This window comes from Oncorhynchus kisutch, linkage group LG14 (assembly GCF_002021735.2).
Source record: "Oncorhynchus kisutch isolate 150728-3 linkage group LG14, Okis_V2, whole genome shotgun sequence".
In the NCBI taxonomy this organism is placed as follows: Eukaryota; Metazoa; Chordata; class Actinopteri; order Salmoniformes; family Salmonidae; genus Oncorhynchus; species Oncorhynchus kisutch.
This window is the reverse complement of record NC_034187.2, coordinates 62,220,518-62,247,238: the sequence shown is the minus strand read 5'-3', so window position 1 is coordinate 62,247,238 and position 26,721 is coordinate 62,220,518. Positions and strand designations below refer to the sequence as shown.

Below are 26,721 nucleotides of genomic sequence, written 5' to 3'. Positions count from 1 at the left end.
CTCATTAAATGGTGAGGCTCGACCTACTGCATCTGTTGCCGCTGCTTGTCTGAAAGTTGATTCTACGTTAGAACATGTACAATAGACAGGAATGATATACTTTGTAGATGATTGTGCCTTAAAACCACTTCCAGGGAACCAGTGGAGCGGCAGGTCTTGCTGGGAAAGATGGATCTAAAGGAGAAAGAGTATGAGACAACCATCTTACACTAATATTCTCTGACTGTGATTATAATGTAAACCTTTCTGATTAACTTCTGGATCTTTCTGCTTTATTGTGACAGGGTGAATCTGGGCTGGCAGGCGATCAGGGATTACCTGGACCTCTGGGACCAAAGGTGGGTGAACATTCTATTTCTCCTTGTTGATTCCATGTTGGCCTTGGAGAGTATACAATAGCCAATGCACTTTCATAACTACATGCTGCAATATGCTCTGTGCAAACCCTTTTGTGGTTGACACTGTGTTGGAGGATTTATGGCAGGTTAAGTGAAAGCTTAAAGAATGTAGGCAGCAGAGTTTATATGAGTTTTTTTCCACTTTGATATCAAAGACAGCCTTGTTCTTTGTGTTCTGTGTCTTGGTGGGCGTTTAGACATTTGATGGACAATTACCTCTCTGCTTGCTATTGATTTCCTGTGACCTGGCTGGCTGTCTTCTGCTGTCTTCTCTTGTGTGAGAAGCTGGAGAGGGAGGGAGGGGTAAGAGGGGGAAGGAAAGCAAGAAGGAAAGTGGGGAAGAGAGAGGGACGAGAGAGAGGAAAGAGAGAGAAGGGAAAGGGGAGAGAGCAGTTCATGTTTTTTAGACTATATACCAGGGAAATGAGTCAAAAGCCTGAACATAGCATGTCCTTGTAACTGTGAATTCCATGTTAATACGGATACTTTCGTATTGTGGTGACCATTACTCCTCAGGGAGCCTAGCGTAGGCCATCTGTGGCTTTCCATTGCACTCTGACACTCCCACACTTGACACAGTCAGAACAAAGGTCAGGGGTCAGGGTCCCACTAGAGGGTCACAATGCTAACAGGTGTTGTTGCTGTTCTGGTTACTTATTTGCCTCTACAGAATCCATATACTGTACCTCCCAAGTTAACTTGTCAAGTTAGACACAGCAAAATGGGCTTTTTCCCCATCTACCCCTTTTAATATATGTGACCTAATATGTAATACTACTGCTCAACTTGAAATGATTGTTAAATAACATTGCATCAGTAGTACCGTATCTGTAGGTTAGTGGGCTTTACTCAGCATCTGTTATTCGTCAATATAATGTCTGGTCGTTTTGTTCCTACAGGGAATTGAAGGAGACTCGGGACTTCCTGGTTCATCTGGACCCAAAGGTGTCGGTGTGAGTAGAAGCAACAATGAAAATATGTCAAACATAAGTCAAGTAAATAGTTTCAGACCAACCTATGTTTTCTAAAAGTATCTTTGGATGTTACTGTATGTCTGTGTTGTACTATGTTAGGGTGAAAAAGGTTTGAAAGGAGATAAAGGATCAGGAGGATTACGGGTAAGTATTGTTACATGTCCTATATTTGATTCAAATGATCGTCAAGTATCATAGGTCATCGCGAGCATGACTGGTTAAAGAAATCAAATATAACTGCATGTACAGAGTTGAGAATAGAAAGCTCCACCAGGCTTGGTTAACTCTAAAAATAGCAGAGACTGACACACTTAGCTGACACACGTGTGCAGGTGTGCTTATACCAATTCCCTGCGGGTAAACAAATTGAAATAAAGGTAATAGAATTTTTAACAATTGACAGATTTTTCCTATTTAAGGGTTAAGTCCGTAGTTTATGAGAAGGAATATAGACCTCAATCTCAGAGGGGAGTAATGGTACAGACAGATGTGGACTGGCTTCCTTGATGTACTCTCCACATTTCCTGTCCTGGGCCCGAGGGTGCGGATCCTAATAATACTAGCTAGGGGCTAGCTACCTCCAGTACTGTGTGTGCCTCGGTTTCCTCTAAACTTTAAGGACTTCATGAAATATAGACTTTCACTGCTGCTGATGGCCATCGTCTAGACAGAACACACTAGTCAATCAGTCAGAGTGATGGTGGCCTATGATTTAAAATGATCATACTGAAGTAGCACCCAACATTGTGTAGCCTATCTGATTCCTGCCCTACTGGGCTTCACACAGTATGTCAAGTGGGTCGTTGAGGACTATGGTTGTATTAGGCTTTGAGATACAGATTGTCCTCTACGTTGGGTGATGATGTGAAATGATAGGACTTAGATGTGCTGGTAAGTGTCATAGAGATAGACTGGGGTTCAAGGAGAAGGGTTTTTAGGTGTACGCTCACAGCAGAGTAGAAGATTATTTACATGGTGAGTTGGGTGAAACGAACTGACAGCCGAGGAGAAAACGGCAACACCTACATAAAGACTTTATAACGCACTCATAACCCATGTACACCACATCCATTGGTCGTTGACATACGTCTCTGAGGATGCGAAACAGAACATCTTTGCATGTCCTTCATTGTCCAGGCTGTCAACACATAAAGTGAAGAATCATTAACCCTGTACAGTACTGCACATACCACATGGGTCTTCTCCACCAACCTCCACCGACCCCCGACAGAAAGCCATGTAGTAGGTTTGAGAACAGAACAGTCTGGAGAAGCATTTATTTCTCTGGAGGTGACAGAGGAAATGGTGGTTCAGAACAGGAAGTGGTGGTTCAGAACAGGAAGTGGTGGTTCAGATCAGGAAGTGGAGGTTAGGAGAGTCATCTCGCGGTCAGATAGGGGTCAGGGGTACCCTTGTTGTTGACAGATAGAACAGTCACAAAGCATGCGAGACATGTGTGTGATGTATTCAGCACTAGCTACCGGCTAGAAAAAGTGATGAAACAACAAGGTCTTAGATAGAATGCAGTACAGCTGGGAAGATGTGGCAAGGTTATTGTTAGTCATAAGCAGGTTACTTTAGAATCTCATCTCTTATGTACCTTGTACCATTTCTATTCAACATTGAACACGGTCCCTTCTTCCTCACAGGGTGCCAAAGGTATTGACGGATTTCCTGGAAAACCTGGTGTTCCTGGAAAAGATGTGAGTTGTCATTTTCTGTTTTGCAGGTGCATAACGATGTTTACAGAAGAGAAAGACCTGAATATTTCTTTCACTGGTAATAACTGCTCATTTCAGAATGCTGTTTTGTTTTGATTTACTGTCTAGGGTTTGGGAGGACTGACTGGTGCACCTGGAGCCGCTGGAGTGAAAGGGGAAAAGGTATGGTCCTCTCTCTATCAAACACTGTAATACAACACATGATCATGAACAATACAATATGTGAATCGGGACAAAACTTTCGTCAAAGAACACTCAAAAAAACACATGAAACAAGAGTTGATATGCTATGCATCATTTTAGGATTGATAGGCTGAAGGTCTCATCCAGAGAGACTCGCAAACAGTGCATTAGCCGGTAAAACATTCACATAATATTATGATCAGTGCAGGTAAACCTTTAAAAAATCTACAAAATCTTTCGCCAGACTGAACTCCTGTCAGACTGAACTACAATTTTTTACAGTGTTTTCCAGATGAACCTCTGTTTTCCAACCTCTTTTCATGCCCCTCTTTTACCATCAAATGTGGCCCATTAATCTGTCTGATATGATAATAGATTAATCTTGTCTGTCTATAATTACACACGCACACACACACACGCGCGAGCACACACACACACGCGCGAGCACACACACACACACACACACACACACACACACACACACACACACACACACACACACACACACACACACACACACACACACACACACACACACACACACACACACACACACACACACACACACCTCAAGCACTGTATGAAAAGTTAAACTTCGCATAACACTACATACCAGAAACTACTATTGCTCTTGTCATTGAAATGAATGTATATTTGCCATCTGAAATATTACCCCATAAACCACACAAATGATTTAAAGAGACAACTTTTTAAAAATTCCTTTCTGGTTTCACTGTCTTGCAGGGAGAGATGGGCCCTGCTGGAATGCCTGGGGATATGGTAAGTCTTTTAACGTCATGTACTGTATACTCCACTAGCATGGATGCCAATGCCAACCTGATCCAACGTAGAGTGATTGTAAAAACACATACTGAAAATGTTATTTAAACCACCACACAGGTTCAAAGCGAGGGCTTGAAAGGAGTGGATGTGAGTACATGGATATAGTCATTTTATCTTCATATTTTTCTGTCCAGTATTTTGTGCATGGGTCTGTATCTTTAAAACCATCAACTGCTTTACTAAGTCTCCATCTGTTGCCATAGAATAACAGTGTGTCATGTAAGGTCATGAAGGAAAGTACACTAGATTGCACAGAGGTTGAGTTACTACACAGTAATGTTTGCAGTAACATGGACAGTATAATGCTCCTGTGACATACAATGTATTGTTAGTAAGTGATGTCTGTCTCTCATGGACTCTGACTCTGTTATGTTTTTCTGTCTGTTCTGTGTTCCAGGGACCTCCAGGACCTCGTGGCCCTCCAGGGCCTGACGGCCCCCCAGGACCCCCTGTAAGGAACCACAATTTATTACCTCCTCTGTAGACCCCACCTTCATCTTTATCCCTATTATGTTATCTGTATAGATAACAGACAAACACAAAAAAGGCCCCACTGGCTCTATAGCTTTACCAGTCAAACTGAGGTAGAAAAATGACAAGTGCTTTTTTCCCCTAGGGTGCACCTGGTCAACTTGGTTTACCTGGCGAACCTGGAGAGTTTGGCCAAAGGGTAAGAGTTTAACCTTTGTTATAGGATTTACATGCTTTTGATTACAGTTATACTGTAGGCCTACATCTGACCTCACTGGTACTTTAGTCATAAGAGGTTTAGGCGTGGCACAAACAGGTTTCCTCCCATATTCTCAAAACCACATAGCTAACTTTCTCAACATGGTACTCAAAAGTAAAAAATGTGCCTCTCGGTATCAAAGCCCTGTAGTCATAGTGACTGCATGTTGACAGCACACAGTAATCTGTATTACAGCAGTACACAGCTGTTGGACTGCTGTCGGATTCGTCCCTTTGTTTTTCTACAGGGGCAGTTTAGGAAGTCAACTGTCTCGTAGAAACAGGGATGGTGTAAAAGGTTTATGAACCTTAACATCCGTGTCAATATCCTAACAATAAATACACGGATATTCTATTAATGAGTAGTAGATCCACCACTTCAGACCTGTCAACAGTCCTACCCCAGGAACACCACAAAACACTACAGAAGGCTGTAACAGAGACTGGAAGCCCTGCTCTGACAGTAGTGACTACCCAGCAAGCCGGGAAGATTCCCAAGACATTAGCTAACATTTTCCTTAAATTGTATTTAGGGTTTTATCTAACAATTCAATTTGTTTTATAGGCATGACATAACAATAACGTCCCAAAAACATAAAAATAATGTTTTTGATTTAAAAAAGAAAATCCTCCAGAAAATGTTTTAACCCATGAAGGTCAATGTCCAAACCCATTCAAATCTGTCAGTTTAAGCTAGAGATATCAGTTTTTTTTGCATGGTATGTGTCTCAATCCAAATCATCCGTCTATGTTGCACATCTGCATCTGCAGTGATAGGTGACAGAGATAGAGAGGTGTTTGTCAGACCATGAGACATTCCGAAAATTGGTCTTCTCTCAAAATTGTCTGTAGCGTCTGAATGGCCTACAAAATAGCATGACCTGTCTGTGGAAAGATGAGACTCTCCGTTTTGCTCTACGAGCCCCACAAGCGTCTTGGGTCTCGTCTGAAGTCAGTACAGCCGATCTGCCAACTTCTGTCCGTAGCGACCGAACAGTTTGGGGTACACACTAATATGTCCCCTCTGTTGTTGTTTTTTTGCACTAGGATGCTCACAGGCCTCACAAGAATTGTCTGAAGGTCCCCGGTACACGTTGAAAAAAATTCTAGTATATCATTTCTAAAGTATATATGGACACTGAACCAAAAATAAACGGTTAAATAAATGTAAAAATACATTCTGGGGGGATACTTCAAGTGGTTTTAAAATTCAAAATCCAATAGCTAAATGATCCTTCTTAAAACAATTCCATATAGCTTAGTAGAACCCCCCCCCCCCCCCAAGGTTCTTATTAGGTTTTTAGGTAATATAATAACTAAATGGGTTCTGGGAATGGACAGTTTTTGTGTTATTAGAACGTTTTGGGAACGTTTATAGAATCAATTTTGGTTTGCTGGGTAATCTGACTGAGCCAGACCTCCTGGAGCGAGCGGTAGGATGTAACATCAGCTGGCGTTTAGATAGCACACAGTTGATGGAATGAGATGTTTTCTAACTTTAACAAAAGTTCTGTCACTGTATTGTGTTGAGGAGTACCTTTGTCATAGGGCTCTGATGGCAATACATTTAGAAAATGATATGTTTCTCATATGAATGTGGAGATGTCACTGTATTTGGTACAGTATGGAGAAGGCATCACCCTATCTCTGCAGTATTGACATGTTTTGTCATTTAGCAGACACTCTTATCCAGAGCGACTTACAGGAGCAATTAGGGTTAAGTGCCTTGCTCAAGGGCACATTGTCCGATTTTTCACTAGTCGGCTCGGGGAGTGCTACCAGCGGCCTTTCAGTTACTGGCCCAACGCTCTTAACTGCTAGGCTACCTACCTGCGGTTTCCTCCTTGTATCTGCTATCTTTACTGGAGCTCTTAGTCTAGCCTGTTTACTGTGGATACCCATGGCCTAGTCCTCTCTGTTCTGTTCAACACTACAGTTAGTTACAGTTTGATCCTTTTGGGCTGTTCTGCTGTGGCTTGTAGCACTTAACTGTACCTCAGTATTGTTGTTACTGCTGCTGTGAACTCTGCTGTGGTGTGATGTGGGATGGTCTGAGTGTGTGTGTGTAGGTGTATTGAGGATGTGAAGTCACTGAGGGGATGTCTGCTGTGATAATGGGGCTGTCATGGTGGACAGGGCCGTGCTCTCCTGGTTCCTCACACAGACCGCAGTCCACACCACAGCCATCATTAGTCAACTGTTTGCCTGACAAGCCTCAAATAACTGTCCACCCCCCATCCTTTACATATATCAGTCACAGCACTAAGGCCGTCTCAGGTTAACCATGACACTTTAGCTTAAACAGTCCTGCAGAGGGCAGGATATCACAATCCAGAGAATGAGAGAGAGTTGAATACAGTAGTTGCTAGAGCAACAAAGGTTTTAAAGGGTTGATTGTACTAAGTGAATTGTACTAGTGTATTAGTGAATTGTGAATTGTTGATTGTACTAAGTGTACTAAGCACAGGTTTATTTTCTGCCATTTTGACATGTTTTGATGTATGAGGGTTGATTTTGCGTCTATCTTTTTCAGGGCAAGAAAGGTGAAAGTGGATTACCTGGTGTCGATGGGCTACCCGGACCTCCTGTAAGAAACCTATTTCATGTCTATGTGCTATATATTGCAGGTACTATTTATTGTGTCCTACAGTATCAGACCATTTACAGATATATTCCATGACAAAACAATCTGTTGGAACATGAAGGCTATGTGTAATAGTATGACTCGCTGCTTCATAAGATCTCTTTCTGATATTATGAATGGAGTATGTGTCAGTTATCAGCACAGCTGTTATATCAGGCTCTGGCTCATTGAAAAACATTTTCTTCTTGATGTTAACTACTCACCAGGGACCACATACCTGACATTACTGATCTCTCAACACTCTAGCTTCACTTAAACACTTCCACTGGAGGGAAAATATGCTCTGCCACTTTGGGAACTCATCCACATGACATCAATTCATTTAGATTCCATATCGCTCTTAAAAGCAATAATTAGCGCCTGAGGGCCTGGACTTTTTCCTGACTGTGTGACTAGCCAACCAGGAATAACTCTTGATATTTCCACAGCTTGGAGCTATGACTGAATATCAGGCCAACCTAGAATGTCTTCCCTGTTGGACTGAGGTTGATGACAGTCTTTAATGATGATGCCATCTCTCGTTACAGGGTCCCCAGGGGCCTCCTGGAGGGCAAGGAAACCCTGGACAAACTGGACCTCCTGTGAGTTCTGTGCACCAACAATCCTTTACATTGAAGGCTGTACAGCGCAGATGTACTGTCAGCTGTCATTCCAAAAGCTCATAGAGGAAATGAAATAATAGAAAGCTAAAATGTATATATATTCTTTGCTTAGGGTCTACCTGGTGAGATTGGATTTTCAGGGAAACTAGGAGAGCCTGGCAAAGCTGTAAGTTTCCTGTATTTTTTTTCTTCACATTTACATTTTACATGTTGACATGTTATATGATTCACTGATGTACCATTGTCAAAGTACTCATGTCCCAGACGTATCCCTATATAATATTTATTGTTGAAAGGGTTTACCTGGAAACGATGGGCTGGACGGAGTTCCAGGAAATGATGGAGACAAGGTCAGTGTAGTAGTAATAGTGATTCATGTTTCCTAACCAACTGAATGTTTCAGGTTTTTATTCCTTACTAACAGTAAGGAAACATCTAATAATATGTAGCATTCCAAAGGCATGGAGGACAGTGTGCCAGCGTGTTATCCCTACTGACACGTTTATGTTCTCAGATTGTTGTCACATGGTAATGCCATGACCAACCTTCTTTCACAACCTATTTGCAACGTTGTGACAACGTAATGTGTTAGTTGGGATAATATCTGATACAATACCATTCATGTATAAAGCTGTGTTTTTCATTCATCTCCATAGGGGCCTAGAGGAGAGTCTGGATTGGATGGCTTCCCTGGTAAACCTGGTCCTAAGGTACAGTGATACTACTCTTTGTCTTTGTCCAAAATGGTAACCTATTTCTTAAATAGTGCACTTCTGGTCAAAAGTAGTGAACTGCATAGGAATTACAATAGGGTGCCATTTTAGATACAACCTATATCTGGACACCAAAGTGACTTTTAAAGTATCCATTTCACTTGAGCTGGAGGGATTGTTAAATAGGAAAAGGAGTAGCAAAACTAAATGAATGGCATTGTGTTTCAACTCAGGGAGTTGGATAGAAACCTTCTGAGATATACCTGTGCATCAGTGGAGGTTCCTCAGAGGAGGACCATCTTCCTCAGTGAATTATAAAAACAAAAATGGTAAAACATTAAAAAGTTATCATTTTTAGGTAAAACTATACTAAATATAACCACGTCTCCACATAATTGCTAAAAACACACTGTTTTTCAATGAATGTCTACAGTAGCCTCAACAGCACTCTGTAGGGTAGCACCATGGTGTAGCCAGAGGACAGCTAGCTTCCCTCCTCCTGTGTACATTGACTTCAATGCAAAACCTCAGAGGTTCATGTTTCTCATCCCCTTCCATAGACTTACACAATAATTATGACAACATCCAGAGGATCTGGTCTTCCAACCTATCAGAGCTCTTGCAGCATGAACTGACATGTTGTTCACCCAATCAAATGATCAGAGAATGAATTAAGTATTGAAAGCATAAACTACAGCTAGCTAGCACGGTAGTGCAAAACATGTGGTGAGTAGTTGACTCAAAGATAGAGAAAGACAACAGTTGAACAGTTTTGAACAAATTCATTTCTTCTAAAATGAAGGAGAAGCAAGAGAGAAATATATATACTATAGTGAGAGTCTTTTTTTTACTCTCAGTTCCACTTAGCTAGCAAATGGAGCTTGCTCCATCCCTGCTCAAAAAAACACCCTGCTCAAATAGAGGGATGCTATATTAGCTAGCTGGCTATGACTATCCAACAGAACACTGGAACTATTCCAAGTCAAGCTAAGCTTTTGGTTTTACAAGTGTATTGCCACCTGTGTAACTGCTTACTGACTACACTGTAACGTTACTGCTTGATTGTAGCGGGTTTACCTGCGCGTTAGTTCTATTAGCTATGCTGACTATGAAGTTACTTTAGCTATGGTGACAACGATGTAGGCTGTGTGTAGAGGTTTGGCTTGGAACGTTTTTTTCATCTGGTCGCATACATCTGATGTGTTGTCCAGTGAAGTCCACAAGCAAAGAGAAGAGGTGAGAGGAGAGCGCATGGATGCGAGGACTACAACGGGACTGTGTGTTTACGCTTGATCAGGGGTGTATTCATTCTGCCGATTCTGTTGAAAAACGTTTCTTAAACGGAAGCAAACGGAACAAAACGGGGATAAACATACTTGCATTTGTCCAATATAAACTATCGTTTGCAACTGTTGGATAGCTAGATATATCCGCTAGATGCAGGCAAGAGTGTGCAAGTGTCACTGAGTCACCTCAATTTTGTCTCACTTAAGTGAATTTTGTGTTCACTTATGTCGTAAACTTTCATTCATATGCTAGGTTGCAGCAACCTCATGATGGGTATAGGGAAAATTCTAGTATCACGTAGTGAACGGAATATGAATGACAGCCATCCAATATGCTGTAATGGAAATAAGGCCATGCTCATTAAAAAAATCGTCCAACCTCATCGGCACTGACTGCCACTGCTGTGCATTTATAGACTTAACACTTTCTTATTGCATATGGCTTGATGACAGAATGTGTCACTCCTATAGGGTGAAGAAGGAACACCTGGGCCAAGAGGACCTGGAGGAGAGAGTGTAAGTCAATAATACATGGCTATCACCTTAAATCATTATACTCAACTCAAAGTGCCCCATCCCACATGCTCTTAATCTTTCTCTCTGTGTGTGTGTGTGTGTGTTACAGGGACCAGTTGGTTTAACTGGACAACCAGGGGTCGTTGGACCAAGAGGAGAGAAAGGAGGACAGGTGAGATTGATCTCATAGCCATCATTAAAGCCACATTCCTGAAATGTGTGCTTCAGCCCAACGGCAGCTCGCATCTAAATCTCCTTGTGTACTACGGTCTTGTTTATGTCTTGTGTTTTCTTTTTTTAGGGTGACAGGGGACAAGATGGCTCTTTTGGGCCGAAGGGTGACAAAGGTGACAAGGTAAGACCGAGATATGAGACGATAGATCTGCAAAGACTCTCATGTAAACAGCTAGCTACTGTGTGTCACAACATCCTTTAAATGCCGTACGATCTCTTACCTTTACTGTTACTAGAACGTGTTATTGACAGTCAGTAACAGTGAACAAGATTCTTGTTACACTGTGTTTTGTTTGAGGAGGGATTGGATAAGCATGCTTATTAGCATAAAAGCTATGTTAGCTGCATGAAAGATAATTCCTGCTTGTACCAGAGGGTGTATCAGTCACAGAGACTTCCCTTTCCACTTTGTCTCACTAACTACCACCAGGGGACTAGTGTGTTGTAATGAGCTAATTAACATTCCCACACTGTGTGTGTGTTGCCTCAGGGTGACACAGGACCCAAGGGAACTCCAGGAATACCAGGAAATGTGAGTAAAGTCAAGGGATGTTGAATGGAGCAAAAGACCATATTAAGACACTGTAATAAACCTCATTGAAGGACAGGACGTATTGGAGTAAATTCGAACTGTGAAAATTGACATGTCTGTTATCCGAATAATATTTGTGTCATGCATATATATATATATATATATTTTTTTTTATGATCCATGTACAACTAAGCAAACAAAAAACATATTGGAAAAGTGCATTGCAATCTGAGGATGCTTGTTGGATAACTTGTCTCTCTCTCTCTGTTGTGTTTTTCTCTCAGGTCGCCAATGTTATCCCTGAGCCTGGTGAGCCTGTAAGTACTGTAGAAACCAACAAGATCTCACTGTCTTACTTCAACTTACTCAGTATTCAACTTTTTTTGTCCAGGGACGGTTAAACCAGAAAATAAAACATTTAAACCAGTGTCTAGCACTGGGATTGGATCCGCGATCGTTAGGGGCTGGAGCGCGCGATTTAAGGCCGCTAGCCTACTAGATGTAATAGGCTCTCACGTAGCCCCCAGTGGACTGTATTGAAGGCATTTCCTGACATCCTGGGGACCTGGAAAAACGTTGAATACTGAAGTCGATCTGGTGTGACCTGGCTGGTAGACACTGCTCTGTGTGAGAAATGTTCTTCGGGTTTTTATGTGGTGTTTAGTTGATACAAAATAACAGTGTGTGGCCAGTCCTAGAAACTGTACACAACATGTTTTACTATACAGCTAGATTTCCCAACTTGGACATGCGTTCATCCTTTTTCTTTCTCCATAGGGAAATCCTGGAGCGAGAGGAGAAAAGGGAGAGCAGGGGAATCCAGGAGAGATTGTGAGTTATTCAGAATAAAATTAGCCTTTTACCAAAGGAGTAACATAAGGCTGCATTTTGGGAAAATCAGCAATGCTCCAAACTCTCCACTAGATGGTAGAAGAGATGTGAATCGATTCAAGTGCCCTCTTTTATTTGGAGTCAAATGGACATCAACCATGCTGCACTTACAGTGCTCTCTCTATGTGTACTAAAATAGTGACAGCACTCCACCACTAGGGTGGGCACTGTGTGTTTGGTTTTTAAAGGAATCATCTGGCATTGCAAAAGAGCAAAATACGCTATAATTTGTTTGATGTTGAACATAATTCTGGGGATGTTACTAACCCGTTTGTTGTCTGAAGGGTCAACGAGGACTGCCTGGTGAACCAGGCTTTAAAGGACTGGCTGGACCACAGGTAAGGAGTTTAATCAATCAGTCAGTCAGTCAATCAAATGTTATTTATAATTGGACACTCACCTATTCACAACCCATGTAGTAACAATAACATAAGTTGGGCAATATAAAAACCATTTAATTTTTTGCCTAATTCTGTTTTGTTAGAAAAACAACAAAAATGCATGTTCTAAGTCCACTACAATGCTTAAACCACACCAGGAGACAATTTGTTAGGTCTGGGAAACATTGTAGCGTAGTTACCCTTTATTTCAAGTGGGTACCTAGCAAGAGGCTCTTGTTTAGCGGTGGTTTTGCACAAGTGAAAACAAATAACCTGAATTGATGAAATAATCATGATATCTTTCTGCCAGGTAAGCATAGGATACTTTGTAGTTAACATTTCATTGAGAAGACGGTTTTCCTTAGCCTCCTCGGTAACGGATAGAGCGTCTTCACAAAGTTGCAGGAAATACGAATCGCTGATGCATTCTATTCATGTCTTATGATAAACTTGGACAAATTAAATACTTTTCAATACATTTAGTTCATTCCCTGCTAAGCTCAATAATAAAAAATATATTGTTGAATTCTGTTTTAATGTCTGGATTCCGTGGTTCCGTCGATGTTCTCTGCACCGTACATTGTATAGGACTCTACATAAGGTGTCATCCATTGGAAAATTGAAAATCAAACGTACTTGATTTGACATAATTTGACATACTATAGTGAATGATTTCAGCGTCCTTCATATCCTTAAATGACTGGCAAGTTTGTTTGTTATCCCCTTCAATTCAGGGCCCTAAAGGAGACATCGGCCCTAAAGGAGAGACTGGGAGACAAGGAGACCCTGTAAGTTTTGGGTCCTTAAGACTGTGTATTTGATAATACTTCTACATATAGACAGTTGTGAATGAAGCCTTGTTTCTCTTCCAGGGTCCTCCAGGGTTGCAGGGTACGCAGGGCACCCGTGGATTGCCTGGCAATGTGGTAGGTTCATTTACATTTTTTATTTATTTATTTCACCTTTATTTAACCAGGTAGGCTAGTTGAGAACAAGTTCTCATTTGCAACTGCGACCTGGCCAAGATAAAGCATAGCAGTGTGAACAGACAACACAGAGTTACACATGGAGTAAACAATTAACAAGTCAATAACACAGTAGAAAAAAAAGGTGGAGTCTATATACAATGTGTGCAAAAGGCATGAGGAGGTAGGCGAATAATTAAAATTTTGCAGATTAACACTGGAGTGATAAATGATCAGATGGACATGTACAGGTAGAGATATTGGTGTGCAAAAGAGCAGAAAAGTAAATAAATAAAAACAGTATGGGGATGAGGTAGGTGAAAATGGGTGGGCTATTTACCAAAAGTCTATGTACAGCTGCAGCGATCGGTTAGCTGCTCAGATAGCAGATGTTTGAAGTTGGTGAGGGAGATAAAAGTCTCCAACTTCAGCGATTTTTGCAATTCGTTCCAGTCACAGGCAGCAGAGTACTGGAACGAAAGGCGGCCAAATGAGGTGTTGGCTTTAGGGATGATCAGTGAGATACACCTTCTGGAGCGCGTGCTACGGATGGGTGTTGCCATCGTGACCAGTGAACTGAGATAAGGCGGAGCTTTACCTAGCATGGACTTGTAGATGACCTGGAGCCAGTGGGTCTGGCGACGAATATGTAGCGAGGGCCAGCCGACTAGGGCATACAAGTCGCAGTGGTGGGTGGTATAAGGTGCTTTAGTGACTAAACGGATGGCACTGTGATAAACTGTATCCAGTTTGCTGAGTAGAGTGTTGGAAGCAATTTTGTAGATGACATCGCCAAAGTCGAGGATCGGTAGGATAGTCAGTTTTACTAGGGTAAGTTTGGCGGCGTGAGTGAAGGAGGCTTTGTTGCGGAATAGAAAGCCGACTCTTGATTTGATTTTCGATTGGAGATGTTTGATATGAGTCTGGAAGGAGAGTTTACAGTCTAGCCAGACACCTAGGTACTTATAGATGTCCACATATTCAAGGTCGGAACCATCCAGGGTGGTGATGCTGGTCAGGCGTGCGGGTGCAGGCAGCGAACGGTTGAAAAGCATGCATTTGGTTTTACTAGCGTTTAAGAGCAGTTGGAGGCCACGGAAGGAGTGTTGTATGGCATTGAAGCTCGTTTGGAGGTTAGATAGCACAGTGTCCAAGGACGGTCCGGAAGTATATAGAATGGTGTCGTCTGCGTAGAGGTGGATCAAGGAATCGCCCGCAGCAAGAGCAACATCATTGATATATACAGAGAAAAGAGTCGGCCCGAGAATTGAACCCTGTGGCACCCCCATAGAGACTGCCAGAGGACCGGACAGCATGCCCTCCGATTTGACACACTGAACTCTGTCTGCAAAGTAATTGGTGAACCAGGCAAGGCAGTCATCCGAAAAACCGAGGCTACTGAGTCTGCCGATAAGAATATGGTGATTGACAGAGTCGAAAGCCTTGGCAAGGTCGATGAAGACGGCTGCACAGTACTGTCTTTTATCGATGGCGGTTATGATATCGTTTAGTACCTTGAGCGTGGCTGAGGTGCACCCGTGACCGGCTCGGAAACCAGATTGCACAGCGGAGAAGGTACGGTGGGATTCGAGATGGTCAGTGACCTGTTTGTTGACTTGGCTTTCGAAGACCTTAGATAGGCAGGGCAGGATGGATAAAGGTCTGTAACAGTTTGGGTCCAGGGTGTCTCCCCCTTTGAAGAGGGGGATGACTGCGGCAGCTTTCCAATCCTTGGGGATCTCAGACGATATGAAAGAGAGGTTGAACAGGCTGGTAATAGGGGTTGCGACAATGGTGGCGGATAGTTTCAGAAATAGAGGGTCCAGATTGTCAAGCCCAGCTGATTTGTACGGGTCCAGGTTTTGCAGCTCTTTCAGAACATCTGCTATCTGGATTTGGGTAAAGGAGAACCTGGAGAGGCTTGGGCGAGTAGCTGCGGGGGGGGCGGAGCTGTTGGCCGAGGTTGGAGTAGCCAGGCGGAAGGCATGGCCAGCCGTTGAGAAATGCTTGTTGAAGTTTTCGATAATCATGGATTTATCGGTGGTGACCGTGTTACCTAGCCTCAGTGCAGTGGGCAGCTGGGAGGAGGTGCTCTTGTTCTCCATGGACTTCACAGTGTCCCAGAACTTTTTGGAGTTGGAGCTACAGGATGCAAACTTCTGCCTGAAGAAGCTGGCCTTAGCTTTCCTGACTGACTGCGTGTATTGGTTCTTGACTTCCCTGAACAGTTGCATATCGCTGGGAATATTCGATGCTATTGCAGTCCGCCACAGGATGTTTTTGTGCTGGTCGAGGGCAGTCAGGTCTGGAGTGAACCAAGGGCTGTATCTGTTCTTAGTTCTGCATTTTTGAACGGAGCATGCCTATCTAAAATGGTGAGGAAGTTACTTTTAAAGAATGACCAGGCATCCTCAACTGACGGGATGAGGTCAATGTCCTTCCAGGATACCCGGGCCAGGTCGATTAGAAAGGCCTGCTCACAGAAGTGTTTTAGGGAGCGTTTGACAGTGATGAGGGGTGGTTGTTTGACTGCGGCTCCGTAGCGGATACAGGCAATGAGGCAGTGATCGCTGAGATCCTGGTTGAAGACAGCAGAGGTGTATTTGGAGGGCCAGTTGGTCAGGATGACGTCTATGAGGGTGCCCTTGTTTACAGAGTTAGGGTTGTACCTGGTGGGTTCCTTGATGATTTGTGTGAGATTGAGGGCATCTAGCTTAGATTGTAGGACTGCCGGGGTGTTAAGCATATCCCAGTTTAGGTCACCTAACAGAACAAACTCTGTAGCTAGATGGGGGGCGATCAATTCACAAATGGTGTCCAGGGCACAGCTGGGAGCTGAGGGGGGTCGGTAGCAGGCGGCAACAGTGAGAGACTTATTTCTGGAGAGAGTAATTTTCAAAATTAGTAGTTCGAACTGTTTGGGTATGGACCTGGAAAGTATGACATTACTTTGCAGGCTATCTCTGCAGTAGACTGTGGAGATGACAATCCAAAAACATTTTAAACATATGGAATTTGTTTGTTGGTGTCCGAGGACATCCCTAATGCTTTAAACTAACCTTTAACCTAACGTGTGCCTTGAACTGCTCTCTCTGTCTATGACACAGGGCATCCCTGGAACCCTTGGACCACCTGGAATAGCTGGACAGAGAGGAGAGAGGGTCAGTAATCTTATCACTGCTATATGCATCCAAACACATGTGATCTCAAATGTGTTGCAATAGGGACATCATATTGTAACTCATGTGTTCTAGGGACATCATATTGTAACTCATGTGTTCTAGGGACATCATATTGTAACTCATGTGTTCTAGGGACATCATATTGTAACTCATGTGTTCTAGGGACATCATATTGTAACTCATGTGTTCTAGGGACATCATATTGTAACTCATGTGTTCTAGGGACATCATATTGTAACTCATGTGTTCTAGGAACATCATATTGTAACTCATGTGTTCTAGGGACATCATATTGTAACTCATGTGTTCTAGGGACATCATATTGTAACTCATGTGTTCTAGGGACATCATATTGTAACTCACGTGTTCTAGCAACATCATATTGTAACTCATGTGTTCTAGAGACATCATATTGTAACTCGTGTGTTCTAGGGACATCATATTGTAACTCATGTGTTCTAGCAACATCATATTGTAACTCATATGTTCTAGAGACATCATATTGTAACTCGTAACTCAAGTGTTCTAGGGACGTCATATTGTAACTCATGTGTTCTAGGAATATCATATTGTAACTCATGTGTTCTAGGGACGTCATATTGTAACTCATGTGTTCTAGGAAAATCATATTGTAACTCATGTGTTCTAGGGACATCATATTGTAACTCATGTGTTCTAGGGACATCATATTGTAACTCATGTGTTCTAGGAATATCATATTGTAACTCATGTGTTCTAGAGACATCATATTGTAAAACGTGTGTTCTAGAGACATCATATTGTAACTCGTAACTCGTGTGTTCTAGGAACATCATATTGTAACTCGTAACTCGTGTGTTCTAGGAACATCATATTGTAACTCGTGTTCTAGAGACATCATATTGTAACTCGTAACTCTTGTGTTCTAGGGACATCATATTGTAACTCTTGTGTTCTAGGGACATCATATTGTAACTTGTGTGTTCTAGGAATATCATATTATAACTTGTAACTCATGTGTTCTAGGAACAACATATTGTAACTCATGTGTTCTAGGAACATCATATTGTAACTCATGTGTTCTAGGAACATCATATTGTAACTCGTGTTCTAGGAACATCATATTGTAACTCATGTGTTCTAGGAACATCATATTGTAACTCATGTGTTCTAGCAACATCATATTGTAACTTGTGTGTTCTAGGGACATCATATTGTAACGTGTAACTCATGTGTTCTAGGAACATCATATTGTAACTCATGTGTTCTAGGAACATCATATTGTAACTTGTGTGTTCTAGGGACATCATATTGTAACGTGTAACTCATGTGTTCTAGGAACATCATATTGTAACTCATGTGTTCTAGGAACATCATATTGTAACTTGTGTGTTCTAGGAATATCATATTATAACTTGTAACTCATGTGTTCTAGGAACAACATATTGTAACTCATGTGTTCTAGGGACAACATATTGTAACTCATGTGTTCTAGGGACATCATATTGTAACTCATGTGTTCTAGGGACATCATATTGTAACTCATGTGTTCTAGCAACATCATATTGTAACTCATGTGTTCTAGGGACATCATATTGTAACTCATGTGTTCTAGGGACATCATATTGTAACTCATGTGTTCTAGGGACATCATATTGTAACTCATGTGTTCTAGGGACATCATATTGTAACTCATGTGTTCTAGGGACATCATATTGTAACTCATGTGTTCTAGGGACATCATATTGTAACTCATATGTTCTAGGGACATCATATTGTAACATGCGCTGTATGAATGACTATGCTATGTGTTCCAGGGAGATTTGGGGAAGGAGGGTCGTGCTGGCCCCCCAGGTCCCCCTGGAGATGCAGGCATACAAGGACCCCCTGGCCTACCAGGGAAGGGCAAAGACGGACAGAACGTAAGACACAGAAACATCACTCTTCATAAGACATTCAAACCGTTGTTATGGCTAGCAGTTTCTCCTGTCCGTGTCACCAATATAACCAAGGTCAAGAGTTTAGCCTGGTCTGGTGCCGTAGTGAGGGAAATCTCCTGACTGCAGAGTTAACACACATCTATCTTGACTCTAAGAAATATGAACCAGAGTTTGTTGGCACTTATGCAATCAGGCCATTAAAACCTCAGGTTCTGGAGTTTCAAATGAAAAGCCCTTCACATCCTGTACGGGTATTGGCTGCACATGTACATAAATCAACATGCATTTAAATACAACCATATTAAAATATGACTGGTTATGTTAGTACCGTACAACCCACATTATACAGTTATGCCAGTGATTTGACCTGGAACCTGTTTACTCATTTTCTAAACCACAGGCCATATGGTGATAGTGCTGAGAAAGCAAACAAACAGCACATACCCAGTTTGTGCTTTTATCACATGAAACTAATGAAGGAACCCAGCAGGACGGTGTACAGGTGCTGGGTGTGTGTGGTTTTTAACAGTTCCATTTTACTACTGTCAGCTGCTGGCCCATAACACATAACCCTAGCCTCAAAAGTATTGTACAGGGAATATAGGGGCACATAACAGTCATGCCTACAGCAGTACGTTACACTAGTTGACTATTCTCCACTGTTAAAGTGGTTTCTGTTACCGTAGTCCAGGGAGGTGGAGGACCACATGTCCTGCTATAAGACTGTAAATGCTTAGTGTTTGATTTGACCAGCCGGCGGGCTCATAATAGTGTTATGTGTGATATTATATTACAGGGTGACCCTGGGCAGCGGGGAATTGAAGGACCTCCCGGACAGAAGGTAACTCATTTTTAAGTTGGGTTGGGGGAGGAGGGGGAGGGAGGGAGAAACACAGTGCTTTGAAGCCAGATTCTATCTGGTGACAAAGCAAAAAAATGATTATTCTCTAGCATAGGTAGAAAATGATTAATTTTGGTTGCCCTAAAGCAATTTTCTGTGACACAATGATTTAACAACAACTTTTTGAGGAGCAGGAGAGAGAATTCTGTTGTTGTTAAATCATCCGCCCTGGTCATCTTTATGATTGACACACTGAATACTGAAACTTCTAATTGGATTCTCTGTTAGAAATAAACACACGTTGATGTATCTTGCCTGAGCAGCGAAGACCTGCAGAGATCAACAACCACTCTGCTCAGCACAGCAGAACTCTCTGAGCCAAGCGTTACGATATTACAGTAATGTCATTAGAAAGTATTGGCTATTGCATTAATAGGACACAGTGTACCCTAGATGGAAGGTGAACAAGGTTCTGTTTGTGTCTTACTGGATGGTAACCAAGGTTCTGTCTGTTCCAGGGCCAATCCGGATCCCAGGGACTTCAGGGGGTTCCAGGGGACAGGGGTCCACCAGGAGAAGGCAAAGTTGGACCCCCGGTAGAGAGAGACACACACACACACACACACACACACTCACACTCACACAGGCACATTATTTTGAACATGTCTGAGAACATATGTATCTTTTACAGGGACCTTCAGGGCCCAATGGTGCAGTTGGATCACCGGTAAAAAAACTTTTTTGACATTTTGTCATAATTATGCTCAGCCTTAGTGTGACAAAGTGAAAATGTAAACTGAGTAATGTTCAAATAAAAGTTCAACTGACTGCTGTTTGTTTCCTGGTTCAGGGCATGAGAGGTTTGCCAGGCGTCGCAGGTACACAGGGACCTGCAGGACACCATGGTTTACCAGGACGACCAGGAGAGAAGGGATCCCCAGGAGAGCCAGTGAGTTGACCAGTACAGTAAATGGGGTCAGAAACGTCCCAACAACACAGCAAACTGAGACCAAATATTGTACCTTCACTATACCGTACCTTCTTTGTCACGGCACTGACGTGATGGCTCACCCAATGGGGATGTATTCAAATGCATGATGTGATTATCAGTGTGAAGTGTATCAGTCCAATCAACCTTTGCATAATAATGGACGCAATCTCTTTCAGGGAGCAGCAGCAGACTTGTCAGATTTGAATCTGAAGGTAAGGAGGAGAGCCCCATTACCATAGTACTGTTGCCTCTATCTTCTGAAATCATCCTGACACGGACATATTCTTTCATCGCTAAGTGTTTCTCCTTGTCCTTCAGGACGTGTGTTCAGACTGCCCGGCCGGACCCCCGGGACAGCCTGGTCTCCCAGGGACACCAGGAGACAAGGGACCCGCTGGACCTCCAGGGAAGAACGGACAGGACGGGTACCAAGTAAGGACAAAGCCATAGCACCATGCTATTCCATCTGTTGTCTGATAAAGGTATCCCTTACTGGGAGATGCACATCCTGAATCATTCTGATCCTTTCCATGCCGCTTCTTCATGCTCGAAACACTGCAAAGGGGACTTTGTATAACTTCATAGAAGTAGTATGCCTCAGACAGCAGCCTAGGAGAATAGCAAGGAGTCTCCTGTATCCATCACACTGTGTTTGACTGGAGTGGCGGGAAGCTAACAGCCTGGCTCTCAGCATCGTTAGGCTTCTTGTCCTCCGGGGGGGTGCAGTGAATGATCAGGACCTGGAGACAGGGCTGCAGATGGTCTTTTTAGAGAGCCAGAGATGGGGGGGACGAAAGACAAACAGACCAGAAAGAGAGATGTAGAGAGAGAGCCTTTAGTTGCCCAGAGACTGATGGTGTCTCTGTCATTATCATTACAGGGCCAAGCAGGCCCGACCGGACCCGCTGGACCCCCTGGAGCCAACGGAGAGAAGGCAAGTCCTCCTCAACCACACCCGCTTATCAACCACACTCATTCATCTTCCATAGAATATGAATTATCAAGTTGAAGACCTGAAAACATCCTGTGGTTTGTGTGTGTTATGTCACCTGCTGTACAACACAGTGGCCAGAGGTGATATGTATTATTTGTTCTTCGTTCCACAGGGTGTGAAAGGTGATAGAGGACCCCAAGGAGGACCTGGAGACAAAGGTGAAACGGGTCTCACCGGACCCCCTGGCCACCCCGGTGCTGCTGGCATCATGGGGATTCCTGTGAGTACCTGTACCTGCCTGGTGGTGCTAACAGAACCTACCATTAACCCATCTGTCAGCCTGCTCTTTTTACTATTTAGTATCGCCAGTAGAATGAATGTTCTTTCTGACTCCTCCCTCTTCGTCTCTCTGTAGGGTAACGACGGTCAACCCGGCCCCATCGGTCCCCCAGGAGCCCCTGGAGAAAAAGTCAGGATGTTGTCCATATGTTTTATTTCCAGACAGCATATTAGACTACATGTCATCGGTTTTCTACCGGCCTCGTCCCACTGGCTGGCCATATAGGTCACCTGGGATGAGTGTTGTGGCAGAGGACATTCATCGTCATAGTGCTGTTGTTGATTTATCATGGTTGAAACTGTGGAACTGTCTTGTGTTTGTTTTGTCTCTGCAGGGAAAGGAGGGGATGAAGGGAATCCAGGGGCCACCAGGTCTACCAGGCTTAATGGTGAGAAACAATGTTGATCAAGTTTTGTGAAGGACTCGAAAGGACCTGCTAAAAACTTCAAATAGTATTGGTGTGATAGTAACAATTCCACTCTAAACTCGCTTTCAATCTGTCCATGAAAACACACGTGTCATTTATGGAGTGGAATGTGAATAAACAGTTTGAAACCCAAGGCTGACAACAAAAAGACTAAATGCTGAATAACCTTCTTCCACAGGGTCAAATGGGTAAAATTGGCAAAGATGGCCGACCAGGAGAACAAGGAGAACCTGTGAGTACACATGATATGGCCTGACTTTATTCCCAGGATATTCTGTATGTTCTGTATATTCAGTTTTTTATACATGGCACACTATGTGTCCCCTTCATATTTACCTGCACATCATTCCCTTGGCGTGTAATCTAACTCTGTTGTAATTTCAGGGTAAACAAGGAGAGACAGGACCACCAGGACAACCAGGTCTCAGGGGAATGCCTGTAAGTAACTAGGTCCCATGTGGCTCAGTTGGTAGAGCATGGCACATGCAACACCAAGGTTGTGGGTTCAATTCCCATGGGGGACCAGTACGAACAAAATCACTCTGAATTAGAGCGTCTGCTTAAATGTTTTAAAAAATGTGAATGTAACTAAGTCTGTGGGAATTATTATTTAAGACTGTGGAAAATGGAGATATCATTTCACTCCTATGAAAACATTGGTGATGTATTCATCTTGGTCATTCTTTCCACACAGGGCTTCAAGGGTCACAGAGGAGAGCCTGGACAACCAGGTTCAAAGGTCAGCCCATTGACTCCCATGTCACAATTCTCAACACATTAGATCACTAGGAGGCCGTAATGTGGTGAATATGAACGTTAGGCATATGTCTTCCCTGGTCTGTCAAGATCAAATCATCTCGCTCTCAAAATTGTGACACATGCCTACTCTCATTAAATCTCTCTCAGCTCGAGGATACAATATCTGCCACAGCAGTGGTCAATAGCGTGTCTCAATATAGTGTGACCTATTATTGCGTGACCAATAGCATGCCTCATTACTGAGACATTACTCACATCCCCTCTAGCCTGTTCTCTGACAGAGAACAGGCTAGAGGGGATGTGAGATGGACTGCTCATGATTGCAACTTCCTTATACCATCACCAATAACACGTCTCTTAAGACAGAGGCTTTTGTTACATAGACTGCTGTCTACCTCCACGTTAACCTATGGATTTTATAGACCACATTGGATGTATAAAAGTGTTTCGTCCTTGACCCCAGACTCGAAAGAGAGGCCAACTGTGAAAGGATTGGTTGCGTTGATTAATATGTTTCTGTCTTCGACCAATCAGGGTGAAGATGGAAAGGAAGGACGTAACGGACCGGAGGGTAAACCTGGCCAAGACGTGAGTGAGAACACTAATATAACAAATCATAACTCTGCAATTATCAACACACAGGGGATGTCTTAATAATATATGCGTTGTGTTTGTTGAAGGGTAATACTGGACCTCCTGGGCCAGAAGGCCTGGCTGGCCGGAGAGGGGAGAATGTAAGTCACCTTTATGTTATACTGCCTTTATCTGCTGACACCAGATTCATCACGATGACAACCTAGCTAATAGAAAGGGACACTAATGTCTCTCTCTCTCCCCCACTTTCTCTCTCTCTCTCCCTATTTTCCTCTCTCTCTCCAACCCTCCCTCCATCTACCTCTGTGTCTCTCTCAAGGGTAAACCTGGTGAACCAGGACCTTCAGGAAAGCCAGGAGCCCCTGGTACTCCAGTGAGTGGTCATTTATTTATATACAGCAGCATTGCAGACATTGTAGTCGTTGTGGTGAAATACTGTTTGTATTTAGCGAAGACAGCAGCTTCCTCTACCCTGTATCTGGTACTCTACAGCCAGCCCCACCAAGCCCTTGTAAATATGAATATTAATCGCTTGCAGATGTTTCATCTCCCACCGCAAGATCTTTTATGAGATTTACCTCCAAGCGTAGCAACGTTCACAAGAACTTCAGATAGCTAAACATTATGTTAATGTCACCAAATCCCTTATAACGAGTGGGGCTACATCTGTGTTCCAACTACAGTACGACTACAGTACGACTAAGGTATGACTACGCCATGTGAAAGACCCCATGTTTCTGTGTATATTACAGGGTCAGGCTGGAGCCAAGGGAGACCCTGGGAACCCAGGATTACCAGGCTTTAGTGGTCCCAAGGGACCGTCGGTAAGTAGGGATTCCTGCTCCTTTTTAATGTAAACATTATCACTAGGGTTCTAAGCTACTGTTGCCAGCGGTGTAAAGTAACTAAGTAAGAATACTTTAAAGTACTACTTAAATAGTTTTTGGGGGTATCAGTACTTTACTATTTTATATTTTTGACAACTTTTACTTTTACTCCACTACATTCTTAAATAATACTTTTTACATTTTCTCTGACACCCAAAAGTTGTCGTTACATTTCAAATGCTCAGGCAGGACAGCAATATGGTTAAATTCATGCATCTATCAATATAACGCATTGTCATCCCTACTGCCACTGATCTTGCGGACTCACGAAACACAAACAGTGAGTTTGTAAATGGTGTCTGAGTGTTGGAGTGTCCTCCTGGCTATCCATAAATTAATTAAAAACAAACCAAATTGTGACATCTGGTTTCCATATTATAAGGAATTTGATGTATAGCATTTACTTTTACTCAAGAATGAAATTTGCGTACTTTTCCCACCCCTACTTAAGGTCATTTAAAAACAGATACTTTACTCAAGTAGTATTTTACTGGGTGACTTTCACTTTTACTTGAGTAATTTTCTGTTAAAGTATCTTTACTTTTACTCTTTACCTCCTAGTCCTACCACTCATGTTGGAACAGTCTGAGTTGATGTTCTGCCATAAGAAGATTGGAAGTTGTGATGCAAGCGTTTCTGATTTGATCAAATGTATTTCTATATAAATGTCTCAGCCTTCGATCTGTCTGTCTATCTAGGGTCCTGCTGGTCCGGTCGGCCCAGAGGGGAAACAGGTAAGAACCATTGGTTAAGGGCTTGTAAGTAAGTATTTCACAGCGCATGTGACAAATAAAATATGATTTTATTTTATTTTATTGATTGGTTTGTTGCTAGATTCTTTTAGAGACATATTTCAATTTTCATCAGCTACTTTTAGTGTCTTTACAATGGATATAATGTGGGAAGTGGATTGGGCGAAGTCTCGCCCACAGCACATTATATCAACTCTTTATCTGTTTCACAGGGTATGTCTGGCAGAGCAGGAGAACGTGGAGTCAAAGGAGAGAGGGTGAGTTCATACAGGACACCTGCCTAACCAATGACCTTAAACAACATTGTTGATATTGTCTCTGAGTGAGTTTTGTTGGATGTCTTTGTAGGGCGACTCAGGTGGGAAGGGAGATAAGGGACCTGTTGGAGATCCTGGTATGCCTGGTAACCAGGGGCTCCCAGGTCGTAAGGGCCACACAGGGATGATGGGTATGTCCGGGCCCCCAGGAGAGTTGGGTCTTACTGGGCCTCAGGGAACACCTGGAAACCCCGGACAACCAGGACCACGGGTGAGTAGTGATTTGAATACTTGCACTTTACAGAATACTCTGGTTCAATCTCAATCACATTGCTATAGAAAATAGTACAGACATCTACAACTCGATGACCTAAACATGCTATTTTCTCCTTCCACAGGGAGAGTCACCATCACTGGAAACAATGAGAAGGCTGATCCAGGAGGAACTAGCGAAAGCGCTAGATGGTGAGACTGGTGTATTGTTAGGAACAATGGGACATTAGTGCAATCTGCAATGTATGCAAAGTTCGTTTGACCTCAAATGAGCTGTGCATGTCATAATCGTGTGTGTCCTTGTGTTCCCCCTCCAGCCAAAATGGCGTACCTGATGGCCCAGATCCAGCCGGCCCATGTGAAGAGCACGGCAGGTCGGCCAGGACCTCCAGGCCCCTCGGGGAAAGAAGGGAGCGACGGTCGCCCCGGACCACCAGGGGAGCCTGGCATGCCTGGGCAGAACGGAGGAGACGGCATGAGGGGACCCATGGGTCCTAAAGGTAACTGATCCCAAGTCCCATTGTTTTTGGTCATGCTTCCTGTATTTATTGGTTCAGATAAACACACTGTGAGAGCATAATATTAGAGTGTAATATTGTCAAAACACTACATGAGAGGTTTCAGGTTTCCAACTCAGAAAACACGATTGCTACCCATTGATATTAGTCACCTTTGGTGGTCTTTATTGATGTTTTCTTGATTCAGACATTGTCTTTAAGAACATCATTGTGAGTGTTGTGTCTGTCGTCTCTGTGACATCCAGGTGAGAGAGGATCCAGAGGAGACAAGGGAGAAAACGGAGTTGGACAGAGAGGAGAGACTGGACCATCAGGTCCTATAGGTACAGTAAATCTATTACAGCAATATATCAATATAATGTCTCTATTACTACAGTATCATTCTAAATGGATGATTGTTTGTATCCATCTTGAGATCCTTTGTTGCTAAACTATG

General features: G+C 42.9%; 1 protein-coding gene across 1 annotated transcript in view; it reads left to right on the top strand.

Annotated features, from left to right (window-relative positions):
• LOC109903522 (collagen alpha-1(XXII) chain) overlaps positions 1 to 26,721 on the top strand; it is a 60,931-nt gene that overhangs the window by 31,139 nt on the left and 3,071 nt on the right. The window contains exons 15-63 of the mRNA XM_020500291.2: positions 135 to 188; positions 285 to 338; positions 1,298 to 1,351; positions 1,472 to 1,516; positions 3,022 to 3,075; positions 3,202 to 3,255; positions 4,021 to 4,056; positions 4,177 to 4,206; positions 4,517 to 4,570; positions 4,736 to 4,789; positions 7,382 to 7,435; positions 8,020 to 8,073; positions 8,207 to 8,260; positions 8,391 to 8,444; positions 8,751 to 8,804; positions 10,565 to 10,609; positions 10,719 to 10,781; positions 10,911 to 10,964; positions 11,334 to 11,375; positions 11,660 to 11,692; positions 12,153 to 12,206; positions 12,551 to 12,604; positions 13,381 to 13,434; positions 13,519 to 13,572; positions 16,719 to 16,772; positions 18,590 to 18,694; positions 19,509 to 19,553; positions 20,072 to 20,149; positions 20,245 to 20,280; positions 20,404 to 20,502; positions 20,721 to 20,756; positions 20,863 to 20,976; positions 21,425 to 21,478; positions 21,651 to 21,758; positions 21,894 to 21,947; positions 22,153 to 22,206; positions 22,424 to 22,477; positions 22,630 to 22,683; positions 22,940 to 22,984; positions 23,539 to 23,592; positions 23,685 to 23,738; positions 23,918 to 23,971; positions 24,351 to 24,422; positions 25,184 to 25,219; positions 25,450 to 25,494; positions 25,586 to 25,765; positions 25,893 to 25,959; positions 26,085 to 26,267; positions 26,531 to 26,608. Of these exons, the coding sequence (XP_020355880.1) occupies positions 135 to 188; positions 285 to 338; positions 1,298 to 1,351; positions 1,472 to 1,516; positions 3,022 to 3,075; positions 3,202 to 3,255; positions 4,021 to 4,056; positions 4,177 to 4,206; positions 4,517 to 4,570; positions 4,736 to 4,789; positions 7,382 to 7,435; positions 8,020 to 8,073; positions 8,207 to 8,260; positions 8,391 to 8,444; positions 8,751 to 8,804; positions 10,565 to 10,609; positions 10,719 to 10,781; positions 10,911 to 10,964; positions 11,334 to 11,375; positions 11,660 to 11,692; positions 12,153 to 12,206; positions 12,551 to 12,604; positions 13,381 to 13,434; positions 13,519 to 13,572; positions 16,719 to 16,772; positions 18,590 to 18,694; positions 19,509 to 19,553; positions 20,072 to 20,149; positions 20,245 to 20,280; positions 20,404 to 20,502; positions 20,721 to 20,756; positions 20,863 to 20,976; positions 21,425 to 21,478; positions 21,651 to 21,758; positions 21,894 to 21,947; positions 22,153 to 22,206; positions 22,424 to 22,477; positions 22,630 to 22,683; positions 22,940 to 22,984; positions 23,539 to 23,592; positions 23,685 to 23,738; positions 23,918 to 23,971; positions 24,351 to 24,422; positions 25,184 to 25,219; positions 25,450 to 25,494; positions 25,586 to 25,765; positions 25,893 to 25,959; positions 26,085 to 26,267; positions 26,531 to 26,608 (3,025 nt within the window). The remainder of the gene's footprint in view (positions 1 to 134; positions 189 to 284; positions 339 to 1,297; positions 1,352 to 1,471; positions 1,517 to 3,021; positions 3,076 to 3,201; positions 3,256 to 4,020; positions 4,057 to 4,176; positions 4,207 to 4,516; positions 4,571 to 4,735; positions 4,790 to 7,381; positions 7,436 to 8,019; positions 8,074 to 8,206; positions 8,261 to 8,390; positions 8,445 to 8,750; positions 8,805 to 10,564; positions 10,610 to 10,718; positions 10,782 to 10,910; positions 10,965 to 11,333; positions 11,376 to 11,659; positions 11,693 to 12,152; positions 12,207 to 12,550; positions 12,605 to 13,380; positions 13,435 to 13,518; positions 13,573 to 16,718; positions 16,773 to 18,589; positions 18,695 to 19,508; positions 19,554 to 20,071; positions 20,150 to 20,244; positions 20,281 to 20,403; positions 20,503 to 20,720; positions 20,757 to 20,862; positions 20,977 to 21,424; positions 21,479 to 21,650; positions 21,759 to 21,893; positions 21,948 to 22,152; positions 22,207 to 22,423; positions 22,478 to 22,629; positions 22,684 to 22,939; positions 22,985 to 23,538; positions 23,593 to 23,684; positions 23,739 to 23,917; positions 23,972 to 24,350; positions 24,423 to 25,183; positions 25,220 to 25,449; positions 25,495 to 25,585; positions 25,766 to 25,892; positions 25,960 to 26,084; positions 26,268 to 26,530; positions 26,609 to 26,721) is intronic.